We start from the raw sequence: 18,678 nt of genomic DNA, 5'->3' as shown, positions 1-18,678 counted from the left end.
TTACACCTATAAGAAAAGAAAATACTTTAACCTATATATATATTTACCTTGCAATGAACACAGAAGTACATATAAAGTAAAGTGACAGTAGACGTATATCATTTTTAGCCATGCCCATAGCCTGAAGTACTTGTTCTGGTACCTGAGTCTACTCATTCTGAGATGTTTTGCATTGAATTCCGGTTCGGGGATCATATATACTGGATTTGACATCACTTGACCACCATATAACATACAAGATTTTTTAACGTATAAATTAGTCAAAAATGCGTTTTTTCACATCTGTTCTCTATAATTCATCTTTGTGTAGGTTATAGGGTAAAAATAATAATAGGTTAGACTTTGTGTTGTCTGTTGATTTTTTGTTTGTATTTTCATATTCAGATGCCCTGTTTATATTCCTGAATATTTGATTTCTTGGTCAAAGTCAGTGTATAAGCCTTTTTAAAAAAACTTGCACCTTATCGAACAAGGTGATATTTCTTTATGCACATTTACATATATAAGATACTAGCTTTGAGTAAATTTTCATTGAAATCCATCTAACAGTTTAAGAGGAGTTGTGCTTTTACACATATTTCATTATTTGACTAAGTGAGCTGGATTATCTCCCCTTTACCATATCTTCTGTCATACACATCCTTATGTAGTGTACTACAACAGTGCAAAGTTTATCATTATCCATCCATCTACTTAGTAGGAGCTTGGCTAAAAAATTACATTGACAGACAGTCAGACAGGGTATAATTAGTTACACAGTGTGTTAGTGACCTGATATGGTATTTATATATGGTGTCAATAAATTTCATATGGGGTAAGAGTAATGCTCGCAACCCATATTGAATTTACTGACACCATATAACCATATTAGGTCACTGACAAACTGTGTAACGAAAATCTTGCTGACTACCATATATCCTAATTTTGGTGCATAATTACTATGTCTGTGTGGAATTTAAAAACAATACGAGTTTAATATTTTGACGTTGACATTGTAATTACCATACATTTGTCAGTTGTTGACCGTATATGGTATGTACACCGCCATGTGACGTCGCTTGACAAATGAAATACCATATATATTTATATATATATATATTAAGAACATCAGTTGTTCGACCTGCTAGTCAAATGCGTTTTGTTAAAATATACTTTTTCACTCATTTGGTCTTTTGGAAAATGTTGTGTGTGCTGTATTTAGACCCCTCTACCAAGAAATTTGTTTTTCATGCACACGTATAAAAATTGCGGTTTTTATCCAACGCAATCATAGTTTTGAACGTTGTTTTCAATTTAGACTTGTTTATATTTTTTCGTTTGGGCTTGTATTATATTTGCCTTCGGGTTTATATGATCCGTTCATCCTATTTTGACTCTTTCAAAATTCAAGAGTCTATCCTAAATTGAGGTAAATTATATGGCCTTCCAAATACCGTTTCGATTCCCAACATCACTGAAGAGACATTAATTGTCGAAATCCGGATATGGTGTACAAATTTTTGCACCTCATGTTTGCGGTATACCATCTTTTCCGCATGTTTATTGTTTTATGTTTACAACTTATACACTCATCTATTAAATGGTCGATTTAATGTTAAAAGGTTTGGTTAGCTTTTGAGGTAATTGCCGACATTTATGAAAAAAGATGGAAATCTCATTTAATACTATGGGCACTCCGCATATGATGCCTGATCAATAAAAAAGTCGTTAAATAATATTTATTGATCGAATCTATGGTCCTTAATCAACATCCATACAACAATGACCATGTTCACGGTCTATGTACAATTGAATATAGGATTTATACATGTATTTCATATTCTGATGACTAAAAGTTACGTTTAATTATGTGCAAATATGAACAATACGGACAAAAACAAAGCAAATATAACTTTATTTGTATGGCTGACCATCGTCTACATAATTACAGTGATGCCTGGAAAAAAATTGCCACAATAATTAACCTTTGTCATTTTTATTTTTATTCTTTTTCTGTTGAACCTTCAGGCTTTTTTTCTTTCATGAACTTAATTTGGTCCTTTTTAATCTGCATCTGTTTGTCAGGAATAAAGGTGTTAAACCTGTTAAATGTATGATCTTAGGCAGATTCCTCTAATATCATTCTTTTCAGTCCATGATTTGTCCTTTTGCTTTCGATTTAAAATGTCTTTCTTTGTCTTCTTCGTCTTTCTGCGTGAACCCTGTCCACGATGATTTTCAAATAATTCTTGCCAGCGAATGCATCTTTTAATGTGAGTACTAATAGTCTTCCTTCCTTCGGCCAAGTTCTGAAAATTGTGCGAATGCTGTCGTGTTACAAATTAGGATTTTGACTGACCAACCGTGTGTAGTTTTCTAACAACGTAAGTTTTGCAGTCAGGAAAAGCAACACCGGTCCTGACTCAGCTGTCTTATGATGAGTAATTTATATCCCTTCTTAATAAGTCTGTTAAAAGGTTTGGTTAGCTTTTAAGATAATTGCCGACATTTGTGACAAAAATCTCATTTAATACTATGGGCAGTCCGCATATGATGCCTACAGATCATGATTGAATGTACTACAAGCATGCGATAAATACATGACCTCCGTTACATATTTAAATGCTGTGTTTACTAAGGATAAAATGCCTGTAGCAAAGACACATTTTCCTACAAATGCAGAACTTGTAAAGTGGTCTCATCTGAACAACATAGTACTCCCTGATATAGTGGTACTATCGGCCTGATGCTTAGTATTCATGTAATTGATGCACGTCATATGAAATTGTAAATAAAATTTTTATTGCCTCCCTCCATCCTAATTTTTTTAAAGCCTTTTCTTTTTACTTCGAAATTTTCTATTTTTTTTTTTAATATACTGGGCGATTTGTGTTGGCTAACTACTGTGAGAATACATCTATTAAGGGACTGTTTATGTAAGATTTGATCAACAGAACTGCAAGAAAGTGTGTCATCATGTGCATTGATTGTCTTAGTCATTGTTAAAGGTTGTACGGTGACCTATAGTTGTTAATTTCTGTGTCATTTTCGTCTTTCGTGGAGAGTTGACGTGGAGAGTCTAATTGACAATCATACCACATCTTCCTTTTTATATTAACATCGTAAATAATACCAATTGGCACAATTCTTTGAATATGTAGAATCAAATCGATATATATATATATATGTATGTATATATACAAGTCTAAATTGAAGACTACGTTCAAACCTATGATTGCGTTGGATAAAAACCGCAATTTTTATACGTGTGCATGTAAAACAAATTTCGTTGTAGAAGGGTCTAAATACAGCACAAACAACATTTTCCAAAACACCATAAAAGTGAAAAAGTATATTTTAACAAAACGCATTTGACTAACAGGTCGAACAACTGATGTTCTTAAACCCTGCTGACTGCCATTGGCGATTGCCAAATAAATTGATCACAAGATGTAACAAAATGGATCTGAATATTAATTTAATACTTAACAGAAAACAATTAACTTGCGGCAAAGATGTTATACCACAAACATGAGGTGTCAAAACGTTTTTGTACACCAGATCCGGATTTCGACAATAAATGTCTCTTCAGTGATGTTAGGGATCGAAACGGTATTTGGAAGGCCAGACAATTTACCTCAATTTAGGATAGACTCTTGAATTTAAAGAGTCAAAATAGGATGAACGGATCATAAAAACCGGAGGGAAAATATGATACAAGCCCAAACGAAAAAATATAAACAAGTCTAAATTGAAAACTACGTTCAAACAATATATATATATATATATATATGGCTCAATCATCTGGTATAGTAGTGCGAGTAGGGCTAAACCTCTTGAGTACGGAAGAGAAAATGCTAAATGCATCTGACCAACTTTTAATACTAACAAATCTCTTTTCTTTTCCAGATGTCAAGTCACGCTCTTATTCTGAACAGGTAAATGAAATCTAGTAGAGCAGGATGGTGGTCGACTAGGAAGTCTTGACATATCAATATATTCCATAGAATTATCTGTAGCTCTGAGTTTGTTAGCTGATCTTTGTAATTTCTTCTGTCATTTGGTGACTGAAAGTTGCTATCGCATGTCCACCATGGAAATTTGAAATCATCATTACAATAATAGCCCCTCCCAAGAAATCGTTTCTCCTTCTTCACGTATTGGGAAACAATATTAGCAACACGCGTACTTAGGTCCCTGACCTTTACCTCTGTTGGGTCTAATTGGCAAACAGCTGCCGTGCTTTCCCCCTTGATTCCCCTAAGTAATGTTTTAAATCTGATGTTATCTTTATCAAATACAAAAATCATTGTAAGCTCACTTGGACTGCAGGTCCTTATGACCAATTGTTATCTCTTAGCTTCATCAACAAGTGGAGCTCTCTCTTCTCTCTATTCTCTCATTTTAGATTTCTCCCTCTCTCTCAGTATGTTTATCTACAATTATATTCATTTTAGATTTCAACACTCGTCCTTGAGGGGACAAACAAAAACAACAGATCCTGGCCTTATGGATTAAGGATAGTTACTTAAGAATACGTAACAATAAATTAAGATATCGATTAGTTGTAAAAGTGTCTGCACTAAAAGAAATGGACAAATTTGAAGATCTTCATTAATTGTAATCATGGATGAAACTTTAAAAGAGGCGAATTTGCCGCCAGTTCCATTAGAAGTAAATAACGATTTTGTTTACAAGGCATTTAATATTTTGATTGATTGATTGTTGGTCGCTTAACGTCCAGTGGCAAATATTTCATTCATGTTCAGGACGAGAACAAGTTTACAATAAATACAATAAGTAGGTCTTGTAATAGAGGCCAACTGGGATGATGGTCGGGGAAATTTGGACTGCCACTGGAAAATGAGGGTATATGGATAGGGACAGAAATTGTGCCTTGCAACAGGCAGACTACGGACCCCTCAAAAGAGTTTTTGCAAGGATTCTTAACGTGCAAAAACTCGTGGCACTCTCTTTACACGAGATATCGGATTTAACGTCCCCATTCTGACCGGACATGGCTGCAAACTTGATACATCCCGCACAGCCAAACGGACGACCCACTTTGGCAAGCGTTTTACTGCCGGTCGGAAGAAGACCAAGTGACCATATGTCTTTTCCCCAGTCACCCTTGGGGAAAAAGAAAAATCCTTAAGATCATTTTGGACAGTCTTTGAAAATGTAGCTTTACCAGCTTTGAATAACAAAATATACCATTTAATAAGTGATGTCGAACGTAACGAAGGAAAGGAGAGGAAGGTGCTCTAAGGAAAACATTTTGCAATACCTAAATTTAGAACATCATCTGATTATGCTGATAGTATAAAATTAAAAGTTCGGAAAATCATTTGAAGTTTTTGCTATTACAGATGAGCAGTGAACAGTTGTTTGTTTACGAGAAATGAATTGTAAAAACTCTAAAACGGTTTTTAAAACTTTCGAAGAATATATTGCAAGATTATAATGATAATGATGATGATGATGATTTGCGACGTAAGACAACGTTGCATCAGGTGGAAATATTGAAAACCCTGTAAATATGAGATGCATTCAAAGAGGACAAGGAGTAGTAGGAGGTACTGAAATAAATCCAGGAAGACAACAGATTTTCAGTCATAAATGGAAAGGGGTCCTAAAATATTACTGATTTGGAGTGAATGGCAGAGAAAATTGTGGTTTTGAAAAGCCTAAGGTATCGAGAATGCTAATTATATTCCTATGTCAGAGGTATTGTATATTCATGACATCATTGTCCTACCTTTTAAGGCGGGTTATTTAGAAGTTATCAAGCCCCTTTCTATGGATCTTGTTAGCACAACTACGATATAAACTAAGGTTTGATTATAATAACCTTAGAAACACATCTTTTTAAATTATGGATTAGTCATTTTTAGAGGTATAAAAAAAAATTTTGTGTACCCAGAAAAAATGTCCCTACTCGAAAAATTGTGTTAACTTAGTCATGTTTTGAATTTTTGTTTTTTATTCATTATTCTGCTAATCTTGAGATCTTGAAAGGACAATGTTCAGATGAATGATAGTGAACGTTGCACTGCTGATCTGATCTCTGGAAAGGACAATGGTCAGATGAATGATTGTGAAGGTGGAACTGCTGATCAGCCTTCCACCAATATCCAACAAATTGGTGGAACATCAACCAATTCACCATGTAAGTCAACAACACGACTTCAACAAGTATCAACCAGAAAGGTTATCTTCTGATCACGTTCACTTCTCATCAAAATCGAGAGAGAGATCGAGAGTTCAGATCAGTAGCACATGGACTACCGGAATAGAGTTAGAAGAAAGTTTTGATAGAGGTATATGCATTGTGGTTGATATCTTTTAAAAGTAGGACAATTAAGATAATAAGTGTTATAGATTTTTTTTTACACGATATCAAACTCTTCTTATCACATACTATCAAACTTGGTCAGCACCGCACTAGGAACATACATGTCATGTTTGGTTCCATTCCATTCAGTGGTTCTCTAGAAGAAGTTCAATATGTAAAATGTTAACGACGACGGACGCCAAGTGACGAGAATAGCTCAGCTGGCCCGAACATATTTGATATTAGGGACACAATTTCGCATACACCACATTAAACATTTAATGAACTTTCAACTAGGATAAAATAAGGTTAAAATCTGATGAACATGTTTGCCACCTGTCAGAATTGTTCTAAATGCTTTAGTTTTAGAGATATAAACCAAAAAACTGCTCTATTTTTTTACCATGTCGGCCATGTAGTTAGAAGGCGGGGGTCATCGGACTAATTTGTTTAACTATTAAAACCAAGTATGGTTAAATTTATCTCAGTAGTTTCAGAGAAGAAGATTTTTGTAAAAGTTCATTAACGACGACGACGGACTCCAAGTGATAAGAATAGCTCACTTGACCTTTCAGAAAACAAGTTTTTTGTAAAATATTACGAAAAATTGTTAAAAATTTACTATAAAGGGCAATGTCGACTAACAACTTTAACAAAATTATTCGGATTCCTAATTTGGCGCGAAAAAATCTGGTAAAGCATGCAGATGTCAAAAAAATTAATCCGGATGCAAATTCCCCCTATACCTTAAGTGTGAGGAAACAAAATTCGATTGATCGCGTCGAAAAACTTGACAATTTTGTTCTCGCCTTGGGCGAACAAAAATTGACTTATGAAAAAAAACATAAAATCCCCGCCCACCCCCTCTTGAAGTTAAATAATGTAACCCTCATTAGGGAATCAATATACAATCAAAATAATAAAGTATTTCTAATGAATGTATTTTAAATGAATATGAACCATGACAAACCGATTTTAGACTATCTAAGAGAACAAGGACTCAAATCTGATATAACAGATCTCATTACAAGTCTCAATCTTTTAGAGGGAAAAGATAATCCAAATTACACAAATAAATCAAACCCTAAAAAATGTAATGTTTGTTTGAAGATGTTCACAGAAAAATGCAATTTGATTCGGCACATGGAAACACACAGGGATACGATGGAAGAATGTCGACAATGAAACAAGATAATTTACACTTAGTACGATTCAACTCGTCACGTAGACTCCGTTCATAAAAATATTGTTTTTGAATGCAGTACATGTAACAAAAGTTTATGATCAAAAGCAGGACTGTCGTACCATAAAAAAGAGTATTCAATAATTAATTTAATCTAATAGAAAAGTTACATAGAGCTCATTTTGAATAAAAGAGCATATAATAATCACCGGAGAAAAAGGATATTCACCGCGGGAAACTGTGCAAGCGGTTTATTTGCAGATTCCGGGAAATTCCCTATTTATATTATCCAATGAAAATTAATTTGCTATTTCTCACGAGACCTTATCGTCTGTTTACATCAACAACAAAAATGGCTGGTGTTGACACCGGCTTGTCTCAAAATTTTCAGAAACCACGCTTTACAAGTGTTAACGACGAAAAATGTCAACAAATTTTAAGGGAAAAAGATTCGATCAACACTCAAAAGGCAACTAAAAGATCAGTAAAGCTATTTACAAATTATCTAGAAGAGAAAGACATGAAGACTGACATAGAAAACTATCCTGTCAAAGAACTTGACAGCGTCCTATCAAAATTGTATGCAGAAGCACGGCATAAAAATGGGGACCGTACAAAATCACAATAATTTACCAAAGACATGTAAATCATGGGCAGATCACAACCCCTTGCGATGGCCAAAAGTTTCAAATGGAAATTCATTCATTGCAAAGTTTTAAAAGGTATGGATGGATGTTCAACAGTAGTATATCAAGATGATATGGCAACTATTGATGACAACTCACAAATTGAAAGAAATGAAATTTGCATTGTACACCTTTGTTCTGGTCATATTATCAAGGGTGTAAGGAATAAAATTGAAGCTGTAAGTTCAGATGTTGATTTCAAAGTTGTTGTTTTTTTTATTTTGCTTTACGACAAATTTCCAAAAAACTCAAGTTTGCGGTGGGTATTTGTAAAGCAATAAAATCAGTACTTACCATACTCGACAACATTAAATGTAACGGAATCTCTTACGATGTTACGCGATATTAATAAAAGATCGTGATATTAAAAAAGAAACCGACAATTACCTAAATGATACCGAACAACTCCATATAGAAGAATCTAACGATTGAACGCAAATTTTGACTGCTGTAGCTATTATATCATAAAGAAACTTGGAAAAGACCAATGAAAATTCTTCTTACTGTTGCACACCTAATGAGATTCCTGAACCCAAATTTACAAATTGTTTGAAAAGTTATTAATTTACCACATTTACCAGATAAGCAGGGAATCACTAAATCTTCCGCGGCAGATATTTATAAATATATGTTTTTTTTTTTGCTTTTACAATCAGTTTCTATTTAAAAAATTAATGTATTAAATGGGTGTGACATTTGTGCCTTTGTATATAACACCTTCTTCAATTGCACACAATGAAATAATATTAAAATTAGTTTAACCTATCCCGGACTGTCAGAAATTTAGTATCCGTGACTTTTTAAGTCTATGAAATGACAACCAATATTTGAAAATTGCGACACTTGAATCTTATAAATTAACTATGGCTATAAAATGGTTGTAGTCATAATTTAACTGTAACAACCTTTTCGACGTTTAAACAGTTTATTTACGACTGTTTCAGCGGTATGCGTGTTGGAGCAGTTATTAAATAACTGTGACAACTTTCAAAATGTTGCAACAGTCGTATTACAACTGTGACATTTTCGGCGTTTAAATAGTTTAATTATGACTGTCACAAATTAAAAATAGTTGTCCTGAAATATTTGTGAGTTATTTCTAGCGTTGTTCCAGTCGATTGATGTTGAAGACAAACACTTTAAAAGTTGTAACAGTTACAAAATAACTAAAACAGTGAAAGCTTACAACTGTTACAACTCACATAAACATTTACAGTCTTAGAACGACTGTTACTGGTCTGGACAGTTGTTTTTTCGTCCAGTAGTGCAAACTGTTGAAGCGAGAGTGTGCGAAGAAGAAAATGGTTATGATGATGAAAACAGGAAAGTATCTAATGAAAAAGAACATCAAGAACAAGAAAAGAAAGATGACCAAATCCATGTTAAAAGAGGATTCTCTAAAAAGTTGTATGAGCTGTCCAAGAAGTATAGCCCCCAAGGGTGACTGGGGAATAGAAGTATGGTCACCATTGGTCTTCCTCCGACCGGCAGTAAAACCCGTGCTAAAGTGGGGCGTCCGTTTGGCTGTGCGGGATGTACAAATTTGCAGCCACGTCCGGTCAGAATGGGGACGTTAAATCCGATGCCTCGTGTAAAGAGAGTGCCACGCTCTTTGCACGTTAAGAACCCTTGCAACAACTCTTTGAGGGGTCCGTAGGTGACCTGTTGCAAGGCTAAATTTCTGTCCCTATCCAATATACCCCCATTTCCCGTGGCAGTCTAAATTTCTCCGACCATAATCCCTTAATCTATTACAGTACCTACCTATTGTATTTATTGTGAACTTGTTCTCGTCCTGAATATGCATGAAATATTTGCCACTGGACGTTAAGCAACCAACAATCAATCAATCCAAGAAGTATATGGAACTGAAACATCCTGATGTCATCCCTTATCCTGTCAGATGTTTTATGTATGCAATCAAGGGAAATGCAGGATTAAAAATTGATTTGAGAGAGGGTTAAAACAGAATAGTTCCCCATGTTTCAGGAGACCACTCTCTGTAGGTACACCATTCCATTATGCACAGATATGGAATATTGTACCTACAAAGATTACCCTGTAAATTTCAAGTAAGAAATCTTTTTATTGGACTTATGTGATTAATATAATGATAATTCTATTGATCATCAAAATTTTGCATACTGATTGGATACTCTTGTAAATTAGACAGTATTATTTCTTTCAATGAACACTTTTTCTGACTGGAAGTACATGCTGAACACTATAACAATTCCACTGGTCACTAAAAACGTTCATACACAACAATACAAAATCATCAGAGACACTTGTTTGAAAGATACTTGTATATAATGACACAATAACAAAATTATAATGAATTAACACTATTTTTCCTAAGTCCATTGTTGTATGGAAGTTGTCTCTATATGCACTCATAAATTTGACAGAAGAGTCAATCATTTGCTTATTTGTTTTTTGAGTGCACTGACCTTGTCAAGAAACTCTAGAAAAATAGTGTTCAATGCTATGAATAACTCTTCAAAATTCCTTCAAACCTGAATTCGCATGAAATATTTGCGACTAGACATTAATCAATTAAGTTAGGAATATATAAAACTTTCCTCAACAGTTTTTAGCTCACCTGACTAAATGTCAGTATGGCTCAGCCATGTGTTTGCATCCTTCATCTTACAGTTCTTTCAATTTTGCATAAAAAATCTACTCTGAAACCCTTCACCAGAATATTTTCATTTAAGATCTCCTGCATATTCTTCAAAACTGATGCACATTTTGTTACATTTAAATGAACAAAATGATTACAAGGGCAAAATATAAATTAAAAGTGTTAAATAAAAGTGTAAAAAGATGGACAAAAGCTGACAATGGGACACTTTATTGATTATATACACTGAAATTGTATGTAAATATATAAAATAGTTTAAGAGCTATTGCTTTTTAGATTTTTTTTTAATTATGTTTTTTTTCTCAAACACTATTTTCTCAAATGACTAAGATCAAAATAATAAATGGCAAAAATGATAATCAAAATAGATATACCGGTACAAATAGACAAATCACAAAAGATAGACACGTAAATGAAGTGAAAACTCTCAATACCGAGAGACAGACATATCAATATAGTTTAGACAGTTATGATGAGGAGTATTTCTAGTTTAAAAGAAGCCGAGACAGTTTGTTCAATACATAAATCACCCTTTGCTTCAATTAAAGTAAATTCAAAAACATGAAAATTGATGATAGATAATGGTGCTTCAGTAAATATTTTAGATGATAAGACACACCAAAACATTGGTTCTCCAAAAATTAACAAAATGACACAAAATTTCTTAACCCGCGATTTTTCTGGTTTCCCTTTTCTACTGTCTACTGCCCGACTCTCGTATTTCTTCTAGTTTCTGCTTTGCTGATTATCGTAGCCGACAAGCAGCAGTCATCTTACTACTCCTCAGACAAGCAGCAGTCGTCCTACTACTCCTCAGACAAGCAGCAGTCGTCCTACTACTCCTCAGACAAGCAGCAGTCATCCTACTACTCCTCAGACAAGCAGTAGTCATCCTACTACTCCTCAGACAAGCAGCAGTCATCCTACTACTCCTCAGACAAGCAGCAGTCATCCTACTACTCCTCAGACAAGCAGCAGTCATCCTTCTATCCTCAGACAACCTATACAACAACATTTATAACATTATTGACAAATTACTACTGATTCCTTTAAAAAATGACCCATCAAAAGCTTAAACATGCGGAATCGTTAAAGCAATCAATCGTCAAAACCATGACTGAGGGGGCATTGCATTAATTGTCTATTGAATGTGCAATGCATACCAAATATCTTTTACAGTTTCCGTTAAACTTGAAAAATCACAATTTATTTTTGGAATGAGGGGTGGGTGTGTGGGATGGGTTGATAATTAATCTTTAAATATTAATAAATAATCAAATTTTGCAGCATCTACAGATGCTGATCAATTCACTTATATCGACACTCGTCTGGATGACATATTGACCCTAAATGAACCCAGTTTATTTCAAAAAAGGTTGTTTTTCGATACCATACGGGTTTTTTTCTGATGATAATCCAGATCGCCAGTTTGAAGCTGGGCAGCAAAGAGGTGGAAATTACAGCTGTCTCTGTGTAGTGCATTCATAAAAATCATATTTTTTTTGAAGCTTGCATAAAAATAAAATTTCTACATCTAGAAGAAAGGCGGAGGTTGGTATTTGGAGGAGAGGTTTGGTTAAAAATTTAGAGTGGCAATTTTAATCCATTTGTTGAGTTAAAAAGGGCAGAGCTTATTATAGAACTGGAATGCAGGAATGTAAACACAGACAATATGGACAGAAGTACATTGAAAGATGAGTTAACAGAACTGATGCATGGTGTAACAAGACCTGCAGCATTACTTATGATAAATCCAGGAAACTCTTAACAAAAACCCTGAATTTGGAAACCTATGAAATTTTACACAATAAACCTCAATATGATATATAAAATGTAGTTAAAAACATCATAGAAGAACTCCCTTCACACATTGAAAATAACGTACAAAATGATTTTGCAAAATTTGCTGCAAATAAAATAAAAACTGTTGGGGGAAAACACCAAGTAAAAGGCTCTGAGGCCCGTCGTGTTATGATTCAGCTGGCCAAATTCATCACAAATTTGAACGAGAAATGTAGCATCAGCAAAGAATTTGTTGATCTGTTTTTTCGCTGGTCGATAGAACAAAAGCATACAGCCCTTTTAATACCAGGTCAACAAAACAACTGCTTCGGCTATTAATTTTTTTTCTTCTTTTTGCCATGCTGTGCCGTCAAATTATTCCTAAGATGACTATTCGTCAATTTTGCGGCATTCATTTCCACAGAGAAACTGCTAGAATCTTCAATACCAAGGCCATATTAACAGAAAATGAGGAGAGAAGTTTTGGTAATCTGCGTAGAATTTCCGTTGGTACATCAAATAGGAAACCTGGCTGGATTGTTAACAATGCAATTCTGAAATTCAATGCTCAGCAGTCAAACGGCTAAAAGATATATAGCTATCAAAAACAAGACTCTATTATAAGCAAACAAGCTCGTCTTCTTCCACAAAGACCAGATACAGTATTCATTGAGGCTATTAACAAGCCAAATCAACACATTTTTCAACAACATCTTGCACGTACAGACCTTCTAAAATTCAAACTGACCACACGCACGATCAGTGATGAGCATTACACGGAGGATTAACGAAAAATGAATGATACACGCAATGTCCATGGAGAACAGGCAACCTTGCCTCCAGTCCTACAGGCAACTTTGCCTATACTTGAACAGGCAGCCTTGCCTCTGGTAGAAGATCGTGTAGACGACGAGGTGGGCGATAGTGCAGAGCCTGAGGGGATCTATGATTATAGATGCCCCAGAAGTGGCAAAATGGAGCGCTCATACATAAATGTATTAAGCCAAAGGGACCAACGATGCCCTGTGCGCGGTTGCCCAGTTATGAAAAGGGGTGTCAAGAGAAACGTATTGGGTGAGCATTTGTCATACATGTTTGTCCCCACTCAGGAGCCGCATCTAATGAGAGATTCCGGATTTCACCGCTATAGAGGACACATGGTATTGGTTTTGGCACAGTGGTTAACTGGTCTGGCCTCCGCCCCCTATGAGGACATGGTCCAGTTTCTGAGGAGAAATTCCAGAGTGTCTGCTGGTTATCCCCAAGCGAGAGAGGAGATGCCTGTCTTAAGGACTGTCTGTAGGAAAATGGGATTGCCTACACAGGCCTGGTTTAAGATACAGTCCTGTCTGTATCCTACATTGAAGGGTAATGTCCAGTGTACTACATTTCTTGACGCCGTCCCATTAGGACATGATGTTCTCGGAGAACTATAGTAAAAGGGAGGACAATCTCAGCCTTGAGGTGCTGCAAAGAATGAACAGGATGTTCTTGGCAACACCAAATTTAGACAACTTGGTTTCCGCTGGGGCCGAGTCAGGCAGTTGTGTGATCGTTTTGGATCCCCAGTGGTAGAAAAGCTCTGCGCGTCGTGGCGGTGGTCACCCTTAAGGAGGAGGCTCCAGAGGCAGTGGTTTCACTTAAGGAAGAGGCTCCAGAGGTAGTGGTAACACCTAAGGAGGAGGTTACACAGAATCTTTAGGATGAGAAAAATCAAGAGGACCCTACATCATACATATTATTGACATTGAAGTGCTTCCTACGAATATCAGCAAAGTCAATACAATTAATTAAAACATGTTTAATAGTATACTTGCAGTTGCAAGGTATACATTGTGAATTTCTCGCTGCATTGAAGACCTGTTGGTGACCTTCTGCTGTTGTCTGTTCTATGGTCGGGTTGTTGTCTCTTTGACACATTCCCCATTTCCATTCTCACTTTTATTGTGGTTCTACTTCATTTTTTAAAAGATATTCGTGTGTTATTCTAGTATGACCAATACGACATCTAGAAATAACACACTGATCTTTTCTGGTCATAAAATTATTGAAAGGTTTACCTAAATTAGGTTTTATTTCATGTAATTTATTATCATCTTTTTTACTCCATTCATTTTTCAATATATTAAAAACGTATTCTCTAATATTAGATTTAAAATCGGTATATGGTATATCACAGTTAGATAATGGGTCATCCAGGGCATTCTTTGCCTCAAGGTCTATAGCTGTGTTTCCAAGGATTCCAACATGACTCGGCACCCATAGAAATATTATTTCTTTAAGAAGAATTTTTAAATTCCTCATTACATATAAAATTTTTAGAATTGTTGGATTATTAATTATAGTATTTTGTATGGCTTGTAAGCATGAAAGTGATTTAGAACATATAATAAATTTGGATTGATTTGAAGGAGAAATAAATTTCAAAGCCAAAATAATTGCTTCTGCTTCAGCAGTTAAGATGGATGCAGCAGATGGCCAGCGGAGAGTTGCAGCTCTGTCCCTGAAGACAGCAGCAGATGCAACTCTGTCTCCATCTTTTGATCCATCAGTACAGACAGTTGAAAAATCTGATTGATTGATTGATTGATTGTTGGTTGCTTTACGCCGCATTAGCACAACAAGGCTATATCGCGGCGAGAGCTAATTCGAATATTTTTTACAATTTAAAGCATATTCTTAAAATCAGACAAAAGGTCCTTCAATAAACTAAAATTCTAGATTAAAGCAAATTGATTATTTACAAATAAAAATGAACATTAAGATAACGTGATAAAAATTTTAAATCGTTTTAAATATAATAACATTTTTATATTTTAGAATATATTCCAACTTCTTTTAAAAATGAAACAATATTTGTAAATGAAACATTATTAAATAAATCATACATATTATTGACATTGAAATGCTTCTTACGAATATCAGCAAAGTCAATACAATTGATTAAAACATGTTTAATAGTATACTTGCAGTTGCAAGGTATACATTGTGGTTCTACTTCATTTTTTAAAAGATATTCGTGTGTTATTCTAGTATGACCAATACGACATCTAGAAATAACACACTGATCTTTTCTGCACATAAAATTATTGAAAGGTTTACATAAATTAGGTTTAATTTCATGTAATTTATTACCATCTTTTTTACTCCATTCATTTTTCAATATATTAAAAACATATTCTCTAATATTAGATTTAAAATCGGTATATGGTATATCACAGTTAGATAAAGGGTCACCCAGGGCATTCTTTGCCTCAAGGTCTACAGCTGTGTTTCCAAGGATTCCAACATGACTCGGCACCCATAGAAATAATATTTCTTTAAGAAGAATTTTTAAATTCCTCATTACATATAAAATTTTGAGAATTGTTGGGTTTTTAATTTTAGTCTTTTGTATAGCTTGTAAGCATGAAAGTGAATCAGAACATATAATAAATTTGGATTTATCTGAAGAAGCAATAAATTTCAAAGCCAAAATTATTGCTTCTGCTTCAGCAGTAAAGATCGATGCATCAGATGGCAAACGGAGAGTTGCAGCTCTGTCCCTGAAGACAGCAGCAGATGCAACTCTGTCACCATCTTTTGATCCATCAGTATAGACAGTTGAAAAATCTGAATAATTGGCTTTAATTTCAGCATAGTGTTGCTGAATTAAAAGAGGATTTGTGTCATTTTTATTGTGTTCACGGAGATCAAATAACATTTTTGGTTTGGGAAGTTCCCATGGAGGACATTTGCAACTTGAGCAACAGATTTTAAATCAAAAGTAGCTAAATGTGGTTTTAAACGTTGACCTAACGGAGGAATTTTATTTTCATGTTTTGCAAAAATATCTTCATAAATTGGATTAAAAACACAGCTGTAGGCAGGATTATCTGAATATGCTTTTAGTTTGACAGCATATTGAAGTCCAAGCTTCAAACGTCTGTTAGAGAGTGATTGCTCATCAGCCTCTACAAACAGACTCTCTACTGGTGAGGTTTTAAAGGCGCCAAGACAGATACGCAAACCCTGGTGATGCACAGCATCGAGAATCTGTATGTAGGACTTCCTTGCAGAGCAAAAGTTTTGCAACGCCGGACTCTTAACAAATTGACTGGCATTCCCTACTAGAGAATAACTAGTTGAGCAGTTCAATATTCCTGTGTTACCAACATATTCTTCCACTGTGGCAACAGTTGATGTTCCATTGAGCACAGGTTCTATTATTAAGAAACTAAGGTTTCAACTTCAAAAGGCAAAGTTGACTTTAGATGAATTTATCTATTTATTTAAGGTATTTTGGAGTTTGGTGATGACATAATACAACTAACCCCAACTGTTATATCCTCATTAAAGCAGGCTGGTAGATCTGAAGCATTCGCAAAATTTCTGAAAATTATGATAGAAGAAATGTGGTACCATCGAAAAAAACTGTAGAGACCCTGTCAATGCAAAATGAAGGCAAAACCTTTGAAATTGCTGTTGATGCAAAGAAGATTTCAAAAGGCACGTGTATGGTTTATGATTATGGATTTCTATTTAATTTGTGAACGAAAACTGTCTTTAGTATTTAAAGTCTTTTTTTAGTAAGAACTATTGCTTAAACTGAACTATATTTATAAACATCCGTATGCAATTGATTGATGATATGTAGGTTGGAACGATATTTGTGGTTCTGAATATTGAAAACAATGATCGTAAACGTGCACTTCTTCACTATTCTTGGGGAAGTGTTTGACAATTGTTATGCAGAGAAAGGAGCAACCGAGACTTCGTGGTTGAAACAGAAATATTCATTTTTAAAATATTATAGGATACTTAATAAGGAAGTATGGTAAACATATATATGATCACTCGTGGCAAAGACTCCATAGACACCTACTTCTGTTTACCTAATAAAACTTCGATCCTGATCTTCTAGGATTATTTGGTCTCTAAACTAGGTCGGCTTCCTTAGTTACAGACACGGAGAAAATTTTACCCTTACTGTCATCCAATTAAAACCATTGATACAAAATAATTGCATTATAATTATGGACTTGCTGTTTTGAATTTTTTCTGGTGTTTTTTTTTTTGTTATTTTACTTCATGATATGCAATAGAGTATTGTGTTGTTCTGTATGTAGTTATAGAGTATTGTGTTGTTCTGTATGTAGTTATAGAGTATTGTGTTGTTCTGTATGTTGTAATAGAGTATTGTGTTGTTCTGTATGTATTAATAAAGTATTGTGTTGTTCTGTATGTAGTATCTAGAAGACATATCTCATTGCCATAAAGGTTGTGCAGTCGTTGTTGCCATGTTGATTGGTATAAGAAGAAGAAACCTGTTGAGTCTCCAGTATCTTCTGTGTTCACATCAGAACCGGAGAAAAGAAACTAATCTTCTGGCCTGTCTTTCTGCCAGAAATCAACATGGGCCATTAAGTTTTCCTGGTCATAATTGGCCTTCAATCCCTTCAACTTGGCACCATAAACGAAGTTAGATATATCCCGCTGACTTGGGAAAATCTTCTGTTTGTCAGAATTTAACAGAATTGCAACTATTTGATTTCAGATTCATTTTTTTTTGTATCTCACACACTAGCATCAATAGAATTTTCTCCATTATCACAATTTACAAAACTAGAATGAGCTGTAACAATAACTTAACTAGAAACACGATTTGATGAATTTCCCTCCTTGACTGAAGTTACATCTACGCCATGTCCTCCATGTTGCGAAATTCGTCTTCCCGGCCTGACCTATTCAAGATTCCCGATCCCAAGAGAGCCATAATCGACGGAGTCCACACCCAATTTAAACAAATCATCCGGGTTATCAACTGTCTGTTTGGAATTGTCTTTCAAAGGGCAATGGATTTTTCCATCGCGGGTATGGGTCGCTTTTACATTGCCAAGCTTCTAACAAGTTAAAAAAGTTTGAATGATTTGGTTTTTTTTCTTTGGGTCGTTCCTTGGCGGCATTTGTCAGATTAGTTTATAAACAGTATATAGATTACAATGTTCAATGAAAGTTACCAAAACCTCCACTGGTCACTCGTCTACAAATAAGTCATCTAAAAAATTAACAAAATAAGCTAACTAGACTA

General features: G+C 34.8%; 1 protein-coding gene across 1 annotated transcript; it reads left to right on the top strand.

The window, feature by feature from the left end:
- Window positions 1-6,009: 6,009 nt before the first annotated feature.
- Window positions 6,010-11,847, top strand: LOC127713879 (salivary glue protein Sgs-3-like). The gene is made up of 2 exons (XM_052219845.1): window positions 6,010-6,189; window positions 11,581-11,847. Exons 1-2 carry the CDS (start codon window positions 6,010-6,012, stop codon window positions 11,845-11,847), a joined length of 447 nt encoding a protein of 148 aa, XP_052075805.1.
- Window positions 11,848-18,678: the final 6,831 nt, after the last annotated feature.

This window comes from Mytilus californianus, unplaced genomic scaffold (assembly GCF_021869535.1).
Source record: "Mytilus californianus isolate M0D057914Y unplaced genomic scaffold, xbMytCali1.0.p SCAF_84, whole genome shotgun sequence".
Taxonomy (NCBI): Eukaryota; Metazoa; Mollusca; class Bivalvia; order Mytilida; family Mytilidae; genus Mytilus; species Mytilus californianus.
Note: the sequence above shows the minus strand (reverse complement) of the source record. Positions and strands in the feature narration are given on the sequence as shown.